The sequence below is a fragment of the Talpa europaea genome (assembly GCF_964194135.1).
Source record: "Talpa europaea genome assembly, chromosome: 13".
Lineage (NCBI taxonomy): Eukaryota > Metazoa > Chordata > Mammalia > Eulipotyphla > Talpidae > Talpa > Talpa europaea.
Genome location: NC_140080.1, coordinates 5,255,391 through 5,269,037, shown reverse-complemented (window position 1 = coordinate 5,269,037; position 13,647 = coordinate 5,255,391). Strand labels below are relative to the sequence as shown.

The window sequence follows — 13,647 nt, the reverse complement described above, 5'->3', positions numbered from 1 at the left end:
CTCTCAATAAGTGGTAAGTGGTGAGGAAGCCAGACACTTCTCAGTATCTGTTTCTCAGATATAGTAAGAATGCAGAAGAGCTAGGCGAGGCCGCTGGTTAGGCATGGCACTGTCTTACTCTTTCCTCTCTCTGCCCCACTTCATCCTGCTTTTCACCAGTTCCAGCTACAAGCTCCTTGCTACACACATTTTTAGAAAACCTGACACTGACTGGACCCCACCCGCCCCACAAGTCAGCTAACTGAAGCAGGTGAACTGAAGAAGAAACCTTCCAGGAGTGCCTGTGGAGGGGAAGGCAAGGGAAGGGAGATGGACAATATAAGAAAATTTAAAAAGTCTAAAAGAGAGATGGAGACTTAAATACAAGACAGGGGTGAGGAGTGCTGGTCACATGCGGATTCCCATCAGTGGTCAATTTTCAAAAGCAGTAATGAACATGAAGCCAAGGTCACTGGCCCCAACGAATGGTCACCGCGTGCCACCACTGGGAATGCGATGAGGAAAAGGCACACAGTGTGTCATCGAAAGAATTTATATCCTGGGGATCAGGAGGAGAGCTAATGAACGGGACTCTTCCTTGGTAAGCATCTCGTACATGCTTTGTGAAGCATCAGATACTTTCAAAATAGTACCTCATGTAATGTAAGCCCCTCAACAACCCTCCAAGAAAGGTATTATTATCCCCTGAAGCCCGAGGACGTTTTCTGCACCAAACCCTAGACTGTGTCACAGCCTACAATCACCACTAGCTCCGCCTCCTGACGAGGCTGCACAGGCACTGCCCCACAGCAGGGTGACCGGGAAGCAGCTCTCATTCCTAGGAAAGCCCTGTTGTCCATTTCACTACATCAGGGGTTACAGATGCATTCCAAAGGCTCAGTGGTGATGCATGTGATTGACAAAAATTATTGCAGATACAATCTCAGAAACCTGCGGGCAAGGGAATGGGGTGGGAAGGAAAGGTCACTGCAAATACCTAAAACAATATATAGAGAATGAAAAATGAAATTTAAGCCCAGATGAAAGACTTAGGTTTACAGAAAACCAGTGGTTTGTTGTTTTTTGGTTTTTTGGAAATAAGATCCTTGAGGTATTCAGTAATGAAGTTAGACAGAAGTTATCAGGAGAGGACCTGATGCTTCTGGGTGGATACAAAGGATGCCGGAAACCTGAGACACAGAGAAGCTCTGATCAAAAGGAACTCACTGCAGACACCCTAGGAGATGTTTATCATTTTAATTTTGCATGTGCTCTCAACACTGAAGGGTTTCCTGTATCTAACCAGATAGTATTGCTGAGTGAATGGTATCTTTATTTACACCCTGAGAATGAAGTCACCTAACTCCCATGACTATCCCAACTTTCATGTATTATTGACAATTCAATGAGAAAACTGCCAGTAGTACCATTCTCAGAAAAGGCATATGGAAGTAAGAAAACACATTTTCACTTGAAAATGAGCACCACTTGCTTTAAAAGCAGAATTAAAAAGCAGTGGTTTATTGCTAAATCTGGGTGCAAGCCCTCCCCCAATAAAATTTTTAAAGACCACTATCAATTCAAGTCCTTTGGAATAAATCTTAGAGTTATGTTATCATTACCAGAATATTATTTGTGTCAATCTTGCTAGGTCTGAGGATACAGCTTTGGAAGGAATCTCAAAAGGCAGCGTAAATGCTGAAAAATATTCACCACTTCATATGGAAATACAACCAATTCCAAAAGTCCATATGCTGCTCAATGAAGCTCAAGTGTAGAAACACAACGCCAGGGAAGGAAGTTTAAAAGAAACACTTCACAGACTCAGTCAAACTGTGTTCAACGGAGTGGTTTAGGTTAAAGCAAGGTAGCAGCCAGACCCACAAAAGAAGCAGAGAATGTGAAAGTTTCTAAAGAAACAAGTCTGCAAATGGAAAGGGAGAGGTGTACATGCACCTAGAAGACTGAATTAGACTTCATTTAACAAACGTTTCATGAATACTTGTAACTCATTTCAGGGACTGAGCATGTAATAGTGGCCAGTGCTACCGTGACAGGCCCATCCGAATTGCTGAGAAACACCCTGATCCTTCCCTGATCCTCTGGGAAGTCCACTAGGTATTTTTCAGACTGCAACAAAAATACCTGGCCCTCTCTCTGCTTTCATCTGATTTCTCCATCATGATTCTATAGACAATTTCCTTAGGAAAAAGCAATTTTAAAACATCTGATAACAACCGACATGACCTCTAGGTAGCATTCCAGTTTCACAGTTCTGTCTTCTGTGAAGTTTCATACTCAGACTTCTGACCTATTTCTTTTTTATCATGTCTGGGATTCCTCAGAGACACATTAGAAGCAGAATAGGGTTAAAGAATAAACTACAAGTCGTAAACGATTGCTTAATCTTTACATATATAATATATACGCCCATATAATGTGGCAAAACTATCTTTTTCCCTAAGATTAGCAAAAACAGATTTGATCTTGTTATTTCACTAAACTACTCCCCCCCACACAACAAAACTGACCCCAGTTCTTTAATTCCTAAATTCCACATCTGACACATCAGGCCTTTCTCCCAGTTTGAGTGCTCTGGGTTTCCCTACCACTCAGGAAGGCTTAATTTCTGAACACAAACTGCACTTTCACACTTGCAGACGGCTGTTGTGCTTTAACCTTCTGCCTGGAGAGAGCCTTTTCCTGCCACCCCTGTCAAATTTCCTGCCACCCCTGGTCCCTCAATGCCTGGACCAAATGGAATGTCACCAAGATACAGGTGACATAAATCTTCTCTACCAGGCTCAGCTTGAGGAGCCAACTGATAAGCACGAAGGAAATGCTGAACTGAATCAGGAACGGATCATGTTGAAGGGAAGGCATGACTACACGCAGCAGAGTCAGGGAGCATCATCTGGCATGGAACTAGACAGGCTGGTGTGTTCTTACAGATCGAACATCCCAGTTACAAAGGCTATCCTGACACTGCCTGAGCATTCGCCAAACCCGTAAGGCTAAGATAAACATTCACCGCTTTAAAAACTGTTCACGACAACGCGTTCTCAGAAAATCAAGAAAAGACACAAGCCTCGGATCAATGCAGGATACGGGCCTACAATACTCCTAAACACTTGGGATCGCTGCCTAAATGACTGTGTTCTACTTTCTGCTCACACAAGCAGTTTAAAAATAGGAATTTATATTAAGTTTACAACAACAAACAGTGCCCACAAAGAGTCCCTTTCTGGACAGGAGTACAAAACCTGCCACTCCGCTCCGTCTGAGTGAACAATGCCTGCTGCAGGCCAGCAGTCCAAAGGCTGCTAGCACCGGGCCCCTGCTTTGAGCTCAGGAGAAAATTCCACGTGATTCTCAACAAATTCCGTGTTTAAAAAGCATCAGCTGTAAAAATGAGATGCTGGCTGATCTGATTTACGAGTCCCAGTACATTTTCATTAATACAATAATAAAATAGGTCCCTCCAACAAGCCTTTGAAGAGGACTAGCACGGCTGTGTTCTCGTACAAACACAGGACTTTTTCCTCGTGCATTCACTCCCTAACTGCCGAGGGTTCCCAGCAGTGTAGACAAGAGTCCGCCCTCCCCCACCCTCGCTCTGGCATTCACTTTTGCCTGAAACTCCTGCCTGCAGGAAGCCAACGACCTGAGCAGCAAAGCGGCTTTCACAACGCACTGGGGGCCGGGCCTCCGAGCCCCACCAGCTCAGGCACGTTTTTTTGTATTTCTGCAAGTGAAGCTCCGATTTAAAAAAAAAAAAACAAACCCCAGCCACCCAGATCTAAAGGTTTTCGTTGAAATCCGTTTGACACCTGCTCCCTTTCCAACGCGAGCCACCTCCACAGGCCGGGCCGCCGCCGCAGCAGGGACGGCCCCGCAGGCCGAAGTGGGTCAGGGTGACAGCGGCTCCGCCCGGGCGCCCCATTTCCACCCTTTTGTCCACAAACTTGCGCGCTAAGTTCTGCTCCCCGCAGGCAGCGTGCTCGGGCCTCGGCAGCCAGCCGGCCCCGGGGCGGGCGCCCCGCGCCCCCGGACCCGCGCCCGCAGCCTCGGCTCCGCGCGGGCGCCCGCGCGGGGGGCTCGGGGTCCCCCGAGGGCCCCCGGGGTCTCTCCGCACCTGGGCGCCCCGCGGCCCCCCCCCCCCGGCCGCGCCCCCCGCGGGGTCCGGCCCCGGGTCTCGTTACATAAACCGCCGCCCCGGGCGCCCCCCGCCCCCCGCCCCGAGCGCAGCGCCCGCCCGCGCCCCCGCGCCCCGGCCCGCGCGCCCCGGCCCGCCCGCCCGCCCGCCCGCCGGCGCGCAGGCCGCGCCGCACTAGGCCCCGCGCGGGCGCCTCTCACCGTTCTGCTGGGGCGGCGCCGGGCCCGGGCCCGCGGGCGGCGGGGCTCCCGGGGCGGCGGCCCCGCCGAGCTGGGGCGGGGGCCGGGCGCTGGCGGCCGCGCGCGGGGGCCCGGCGGGGGCCGACATGACGGCGGCGGCGGGCGGCGGCGGCGGGGGGCGGGGCGCGCCGGAGGAAGAGGAAGGGCCGCGCCGCGTCACCGGGGGAGGCTCCGGCGCGCTCGGGCCCGCGCGCCCGCGGGGGCGGCTCGGCCGCGGGACCCCGGCCCGCCCCGCCCGCCCTCCCGCCCGCGCGCGCCGGGAGCCGGGAGCGCCGAGCGCCGAGCGCCAAGCGCGGGGCCGCGGAGCCCCCACCCGCGCCCCCCAGGCGCCCGCACGTCCGCCCGCGCCGCCGCCGCCGCGCCCCCTGCCGGCCGCCGCCGGCGCTGCAGCCGCGCCGCGCCCCTAGGGGCGCCCCAGGGGGAGGCGAGGGCCGGCGGCGGAGGGGGGCCCGGGCCCTGCCCCGCCCGGGCCCTGAGGGCTGGGGGGGCCGTCGAGGCCGAGGGGTGAGCGCGCCGGCCCGCCTGACCCCACCCGCCCCTTCCTCCTGAGACGACCCTCTGCTCAGTGGGGGTTTTCAAGCTTGATTTTGGGGCCTCCGTGGTGGCGCAAGGGGTTAAGCATCACACTGTGAAGCGGTTCGCGGCCTCTGCGGCACGAGTTCGATCCCCGGCCGCCAGGGAGCAGCCCACGTGGCGCAGCAGGCAGCATCTCTGGCCTAATAATCTTGATTTCCCACACCCTTAATATTAATTTCTCGGGGAATATGGCATCCAAGCTCCCAGTCTGGGTCCCCGAAATATAATCCGGGGCGAAGAAGTCAGAATAGTTCTCTCTGATACATACATAGTCCCCTTAAGGTCCATCATTGCATTATTCAAAATGCTTCCACAGCCTTCCACCAGGGAGGGGGCAAGGGACCATGCACTGAGGGAATTGAAAGACAGAACTTTGTCTTCCTCGTGATTTTTTGCCCAGGGTTGGCTCCTCATGCGGCTTGTTCGGAAGCTGAAGGCATTCAAAGCAAGAGCTCAGCCTGCTTTGTCTACACTAGGGGCACTTTGCATCTCCGGCCTGTTCCGGCTTGCTAGCTGCTGGCAGTACGTCACCTCGTGACTACATCTCTCCCCGGGAATCAGCCCCATGCTCTTTTTGTGTCTTTGGAACAAGATGTATTTGTCGAAAATCCTGAAACACAAAAGTACAAATCCAGCCAGTAAACTCATGTTACTACATGCCATTCTGAATTCCGTGTTCCCGAGCAACTTCATTTCTGATACGGAATGGGAGATGTTGATATTTACCGAGCACTTTTTTACTGAAAGAGCATGCCAATCAAAAATTGTTTTGTAGTCCTCGAATAATGCAAAGCTTCCCTTTAGTTGTTGCCCCAAATTAACGATACTCGATGCTTTCGCACCAAGTGAACTACAAATGGGGCTTCACTTGTTGGATTTGTACTTTTGAGTTTTGGGATTTCAACAACACATCTCGCTCCATAAACACGGAAAGGGCAAAGCCTTTTCCACGGGGTTTCCAGCTTCTCCACAGAAACCTACATCAGACTGGAGCAAAAGGTCACAATTTCCTGCTCCAATTTCAGGTACCAACACTTCCGGGGAAGATTGAAAAATGGTTCAGTAAAAAGCTCTGGATTAAGGGCGACTGTTCAGTGGATGAGGATTGCCAATGTGGTTGGCTTTCTGCCCCTGGAATATACCTTCCTGGGTGAAAAAAGCCCTTTTTAATCAGAGGTAAATGGGTCTGTGCGAGACTTCTAAAAAGGAGCCCCAGGAGCTTATGTTTTAAATATCTTTATCGTCCACACTACTTCCACTTGTCCATTGCCTATAGAGTTCCAGTAATCTTACTAAAAATCATCAACCTATAAATAGATCTAAGCAAGGTTTTATTTAGCTCCAGTATCTTTCTGGTATTCACTACAAACTATTCTGAGTTAATTTACTCTGCTAATGATGTTACGTACTATTTTACTAGTCAAAGGATTTCAGTTTTACATATTGAATGTTTGAAAAGCAAATTCTCAGGTCCCACCCAGACTCACTGAAATCTGGAGCTTGACCCACCTTCCAGGTCTCCTGGGGATTCTAATGCACAGGAGAATTTGAGAACCACTGCGTTTGAATAGCAAAACTAAACTGAATTGGTTCAGGCCTCTTCACAGTGAGAGATAATGGTCCCATTCTTTGGGACACCTCTCCAATCTTTAGCCAATCATTAAACGTTATAGTTTGTGGATGTGTGAGGACAGAAACAGGATGCCAAATGTGGTAGTGTCCTTGTTAATTCTGTCGTACAAGGGACAGGTTGAGGCAGGTGCTTAAGCCAAGTCTTGCGTTTCTGGGGAAGAGAGCAAAACGTGAAATCAAGCCTGGCCATAGTCGCAGGAGGACAGTTTTTGTGGCTTGCCCAATTCTGACCTGACTGCCACTCTTTGTTACCCTCCAGCTTGGGCCTCCTCTGTAACAGCAGCTATGGGAGCTGACCGCTTATCTCTTATCTCCAACCACGATTGCCCAGTTCTTTATTGCAGCCTGGCTTCCCGTCCTCCTCAGCCAGTCTTTTCATCCCCAGTTTTACAGTCACATTTGGCCTTTGCAAGCACCTTTCCTCTTTAGTGGCATTCCTTTCTTAATAGGAAGAGATACTTTTCTTATCCTCCTTTATCTGATCTGCTTATACATATACTGCATTTGTTGTAGGCCAGGTGTTAGGACTATAATAAAGATGAATAAGAGAAAATCTGGCTCCAAGAATCCTGTGTAGGCAATACCAACATATGGAGACCACCTAAGTTGCTAATGAGAAAGAAGCTGTGGTGTATATATACCACGGAACATGACTCAGCCATATGTATACTGAAAAAAGATGCAATGGTGTCATTTGTGACAGTGTCACACTGGATGGACCTTAAGGGGATTATGCTAAGTGAAATAAGTCAGATGGAAAAAGACAACCCCTTCCATACAATTTCACTAATGGTTAAAATATAAAGCAAAGCAAACAAGACCAAATGCTTTGACTCTGACAACAGAATGGTGGTTACCAGAAGGGACTGTGGGGAAGGTAGAATAGAGAGAAGGGGGTGGTTTGGATGGTGGTGGATGGGAACTAGACCCTTAGTGATGGGGGTGAAGCCATAGACACCTGAAACTTACACTGTGCTGTAAATTAATACTACCTCAATTTAAAAAAATGCTGTGTAATATCTTTTACATATATATATATATATTTAAAGATTTATTTTTATTTATTTATACAAGCACTGGGTACAGTCAGAAGCGCGGGAGGGTGAGAGAATTCACCAGAGCCAGAACGGGGAGCAGAGCAGGCAGAAGGACCGAAGTACACTGCTGAGGGGAGCAGCGGGCGGCAGGAGAGGTCTGTGCGCCATGTGGGACCCTCCTCCGGTGGCCGGGGAGCAGCCGGGGATCGAACCAGTGCTGCAGAGGCTGCGGGCAGCTTCGCAAGCCAGCGCTCAACCGCTGCGCCACCGGGGAGGCCCTTTTTACATATATTTCTACTGTCTTCCTTAGGTTTAGTTTTCTTAATTCTTTCCCTCATATTTGCTATTATTTTTCCTACTGTTCCTGTGTTTCATTTCATTGTGGCATTATAGGTTGAGTTTCCCCTACTCATTTTTTTTTAATTGTATGCTTTTATTATTTTTATTTATTTATTTTTTTTTTAAATTTTATTGTTATATTCCCCATACAATTGCAGCCCCCCCCCCATTCTTACCCCAATCCCTCCCCTCCCGCCCCCGCCCCCCTAAAAGTGTCTCTGGTTCATAGTTTTTTGTTGATTTTGATTTTCACTTTCTTATATTCATTTTCCTGGTCCCTTATTTAAGTTTTTAGATTCCTGCTATGAGTGTCCCCTACTCATTTTGATGGGAAAGGATCGTGTGTCACTGCTACTAGCTGCATAATCCCATAGAGCCAACCCACGCACTCATGGCAAATTCTCTCAAGTTCTCACTTAAAATACTTGGCTCTTGTTTTAGATTTATTGGGATCTTGTAGTTATCTACTTACCCAGCCCACAATAGGTTACAAACAACGAATTTCAAGGCAAGGAAAGGCAGTGCTGTTGATACAGGCAGTGTTGAGAGCAGCAAGCAACAGCAGTTGGCAGAGTAAGTACAGGAAAGACAAGAAAATTCGAAAACCGGAAGAACTGAAAATGCACAGCAGTCCAAGGCAATTAGTCAAATCAAACAACCCAATATTCCCCTGGGACTGTGATAGACAGAGCCCACAGGTCTCTGCCAGCTGAGACTTTCTACCATGATATTCTGAATGGAGTTGAATAATAGGAACCCTCATTTACTGAGCACCTACTATGTAACTTGAAAAAGCTGAGACATAAAAAGAGACAGCATACTCTGCACTCTAACGTGTGTTGATATGTATACGTAATATACTCTACACTCTGTTTCAGAAAACAGGGATAAACCTCCCATTTTTGAACCTTAGAAACTGTTTTACATATGCACAGATTAGAGCCCCCAAAGCCCGGCTATTAGAGTCCCTAACTTCCAACCCCCACAAGTGCAGAGCAAGCAGTGTGCTCTCCTCAGGCCATCAATGTATTTCCACCAAACCAAAGAGAAGCCAGTTCTTCGAAGCTTTCTGACCAAGCTTATGCTTCTCTTTATTTGTAGATACAAGCTGTAAAGTGGTGCCTCTCAAACTTTACTGTGCAGATGACTTACTTGGGATCTTGTTAAGATGCAGTTTCTAGTCTGGTGGGTTTGGGAAGCCCTGAGATTCTGCTTTTCTAACTAGCACCCAGGGGATGCGGATGCTGATGGTTGAGGGACCACACTTTGAGTAGCAAGTTTCCAAGGGGCATCTTTTTCATTTACCTTTGAAAGACCATTGAGGTAAGAAAAGCCCCTCCTTGAAGGCACTAAGGGGACTACTCAGCAGCTGCAGTGACTTGCACCTGCCTGGGTCCTGCTGTCGATGCGCTGATTACAATGGGGTCTCATCGTGACTGGCAGCTTCCATAGACCACTGAGGTTGGTGGTCAGTGAGGTTGAGTGGATGCCCACATTGACATCGATCACCTTGCCACCCACTCAGTGGCATCCCCATTTTGTCATTTACTTTTTTCCTTGTTGATTATTGTTCGCTCTAGAAAAATGGTGTATGAGCTTGGGCTGCCACAACAAAGTTCCATAGATTTGCGAGTTTGAACAACACAAATGTATTTTCTCATAGTTCCGGAGGCTGGAAGTGTGGTCACTGATGGCCTCCCTTACCTTTAATCACCTCCGTAAAGGCCCTACCCATACAGACACAAGGGCATGGTAGGATTTCAACATATGAATTTCGGGGAGACATAATACAGTCTACAGCAAATGGCACTTTTGCAACGGCATGACTCAAATCTTTGTCCTTAAGACTTTTTCCTACTTTCAAGTGGTTTGTCCCATTTCACTATTATGAGTTTCCTTGTTTATTGACTTATTTATTGAGGAATTTCCATGGTTAAATCTCTGCTTCTATTCTCATCTTCTTGAAATTATTCTTTTTCAAAACAACCTTCACAACTCTCACTGACATAAATGTTGGGATTGATATTTATGAAATCATTTTGAAAAAGGTAAGCGCATTATAGGTTCCATATCAATAGTAAGCGGGCCAGCTCAGAACTTCCCACTCAGTACAGAGGCACATACTGTGGGCTGCAGTGCATTGCAAGATGAGTCAAAATCTCATTCCTTCCCAGACTTGGGGACAGTTGAGGATGCCTCAGGTGGCATTTTCTAGCCAGTGCTGTGACATGAAGGGCCAGGTGGCGCTGCCTACACTGACATTACTGTGCATAATCAATAGCGCCACCGTCTGGAAGCAGGCGAGCTGGCATAGTGTTGCTCTGGAAAGCAGATTTATTTTAATTTAATTTACTGCGGTGACATTGGTTACTACCTCAGTAACGTCTAATTAAAAATAAGATATTATCAGCATACTAGTGAGTAGGAGTGAAGGACATACTTTTTAAAAAACATGGCAAGATGTTTGAAAAGCTTACCTTGCCAAAAACATCAAGGAATTGGGGAAGATGGACTAGAGAAGATACGACCATGGGAAAATGATCAACTCCCTACACACTGGAAAGTGGTCTTCTGAGGCGTGGAAAGAGGCACACCAAGGATAAATGAGTTGAAGTTGAATATATGCCATACCTTCAAGCACATAGGTATGACACGAACCCCTAAAAGGTACCCCCACTTTGGGAGGGAAGTTCAAGGACATGGGACTTCTCCCAGTTCCACATACCATAACATGTCATTCTATTTGTCACTTTGATTTTCATTTATCTCAATATTTTCAGCAATGACAGATATTTAATATCTTTAAAGTCTTTAAAGGCACATACAATATAATTTAAATCTCTGTCAGGGGCTGAACTAGGTTCCCTCATAATTCAATATGTTGGAGTCCTAACCCCCAAATTCCTTCCAGTGTGATTGTATCTGGAGATGGGACCTTCAAAGAGGTGATTAAGGTAAAACATGGCCATATGGGTGGGCTCTAATCTGCTATGACTAGTGTCCCTGCAGAAGAGATCAGGACACAGACATGCAGGCACAGAGAAAGCCCAAGAGAGCACACAGGGGAAGGGCAGCCATCTGCAAGCCCCGGACAGAGGCCTCGGAAGAAACCAAATCTTGAACACCTTGATCTTAGACTTCTAACCTCCAGAACTGCGAGAAAATATACTTCATTGCGTGGACCACTGGTCTGTGGTATTTTGTTAGGGCAGCCCTAACAAACTAATACCATGTCCCTCACATTCCTCTGTATTATGTTCAAGGATTGAAATAGATTTTTTTGATTTACCATTTCTTTCAGAAAGCTTTTTTTTTTCTGATAACTTTTTCTTCACTAATAAAAAGTAGAAGTCAAGCTTCTCTACAGAGTTGCTATTAACACACAAAAACAAGTCTTTATCAGACTTCAGCATTCTGAGATTATGGGGTCTGAGCTACAGGAAGCTTGGCATGGGGAAAGGTTTTTTTTTTTTTCACACAGGAATTTGTCCTGTGAGATTTTCTCCTTTTAAATATATAATGGGGATGAATGTTATTCCCCAGAAATTTTCTATGAGAAAAAATATCTCTTGGGGGAAAATAACCAGGAAGAGTAAAATCTATATTCGAGGGATTTCACATTTTCTTACCAGAAAAGCAGAGCAGGGAGGCCTCTAGCTGTTCCCCACATGTGGCTGGTGTGCAGGGCAGGAGAACCGAAGGCTCCTCACTTCACTCCGCGTGGGAAGAAAGCAGCAAACTGAGAGGAAGCAAAACGGTGAGACTTCAACATGGAGGGACTGGGGGATTGACAGAGGAGGAATTTAGCTGTAGTGAGTAGGGAACTTTGAAGATAGGGGAGATGTGTAGCGGTATTGCAGGAAGCTTTACTTTCTATTTTCTCTCATTTGCCTTAGAGGCGGAAAGTACATTACCTCCAGCTTATTGTGGAATATCACTTTTCATTCTATCCACTCCATTCTACTGCCAACAAGCTTAACAAAGCCCATTGCTGAATACTTTTAGACAAACATCTTAGCAAACTTTACCCAGGCAGTGGTGTTCAGTGTTGTTTTGTTTTGTTTCACTAAAAAATAACCAGAGCAGCACTCCCTCTGCTCACCTATGCATGTGCTTCCTTTCACCAACTCTCTCCTGCCGGGCAGCAGCTTCCTGCCTGCCCGTGACCTGTACCATGCCAGGACTTCTCTTTACTGACCTCCCTCAGTGGAGACAGCTCTCCTCAAGGCCGCCCGCCTGCAGCCACGCAGGCCTCTCTTAGCAAACCTATCCCTTTCGGGGCAGCTCTTCCTGCCCGCTGGTGCCTATGCAAGTGCCCTTTACTCTTCTGTCCCTTTCCCCAATAAACCTGCTATTTAAATATAAATTTTTTTTTAAAAAAACAGAAAATGTAATCGAGTTAGATTACTAACATTTTGCCACCAACACGTATTTCTAAAAGTTTTTTTGTTTTGTTTTGTTTTGTTTTTTGTAATTCAGGCTTTTAAAAAAGTCCATTGTCTCAGGCTAGAAAATACAAGAAGCCCTCTTCCATTTAACACTTAGGTTTAAAAAACAGACTGGAATCAAAACAAGGGAGAGAAGAGCACAAGGGACTGTGGTGATCGTTCATGGATTAATTGGTGGTGGGAATTTTATGGGGGATACACCTGAAAGGAGAAAGCATACAAGCATGCACTGTACAAAAATGAACAAATGGTGTGAAAAATATGTATATAAATAAAAAAATTTTAAAATAAAATAAAAACAGATCAGAAACCTCCCTTCCCTCTATGGAATGAGTCTCCGCCTTTGGGGTATAGCCCACATCCATGGGCGTGTATCGCCACCTGGTGGACAACATTAGAGGTGCTTCAACCCAAGGACACTGGTTTGTGGAGACTGAAAATTTGCCTTAGTGCAATTAATCTGAAAGGAATGTACAGGAAAATAAATATTACATAGATGAAAGATAGTCTGTTTCTTGGTAATTACCAAAGGGTGTTATTTTTAAGTATTGGATTATAAGCTAGAATGCAATGGAACCAAAATAAAATATTATTTAATTCAGCTAGCATCCTACAACCTGTATTCTACAGCATATAACACATCATAAAAAGCCTAGCACCAGGGACCACCATAAATAAAGATTCCTGCCCAGCAGCTTCATCAGAAAGACTGGGAGTTCCATGCCATATCTACACCAGTTCTATGTCTACAATCCCCTTTCTACAGGAAAACGTCAACATTTGGATCTACCTTCTGAGAAGTCCGCCCTATTTCTTTTAACTTTAAAATGCAGACAATCCTTTTGGATATGACATGTCTCTAAAATGTTAGGGTGGGGATGTGGTTGGGGAACGCGTGTTACTGAGAATAGCAATCAAGTCACTAGTAGTCCCAGAACTCCATCGTGGTTATGTGGCATGGGGGGTTAGGTGGGCTGTGAGGCCCTTTTTGGGTAATGAATTGTGAATTAAAAATTTGGAGGTCCAGGGGCCTCCCCGGTGGCACAGCGGGGTGAGTGCAGTGCTGGGAAACTGTCTGCACCTCTGCAGTATGGTTTCGATTCTCGGCCGGCCAGGGAGATATCCTCATGGCGCAGTAGATCTCTCCTGTTGCACCTGCTGCTCCCCTCAGCAGTGTTTTTGGTCCATCTGCCTGTTCTGCTCACTGCTCTATCTCTGGTGAATTCTCTCACTCTCCCATG

At 47.0% G+C, this 13,647-nt stretch overlaps 1 protein-coding gene across 6 annotated transcripts in view; it reads right to left on the bottom strand.

Moving 5' to 3' along the window:
- The window catches only part of SEC24B (SEC24 homolog B, COPII coat complex component), a gene marked incomplete at both ends in the record, with an annotated part of 78,215 nt that extends 73,753 nt beyond the window's left edge, over positions 1-4,462 (bottom strand). For all 6 annotated transcript variants that reach the window (XM_084252176.1, XM_084252177.1, XM_084252180.1 and 3 more), the window contains one exon: positions 4,336-4,462. In XM_084252176.1, the coding sequence (XP_084108302.1) occupies positions 4,336-4,462 (127 nt within the window). The remainder of the gene's footprint in view (positions 1-4,335) is intronic.
- Between the last annotated feature and the right edge of the window lie 9,185 nt (positions 4,463-13,647).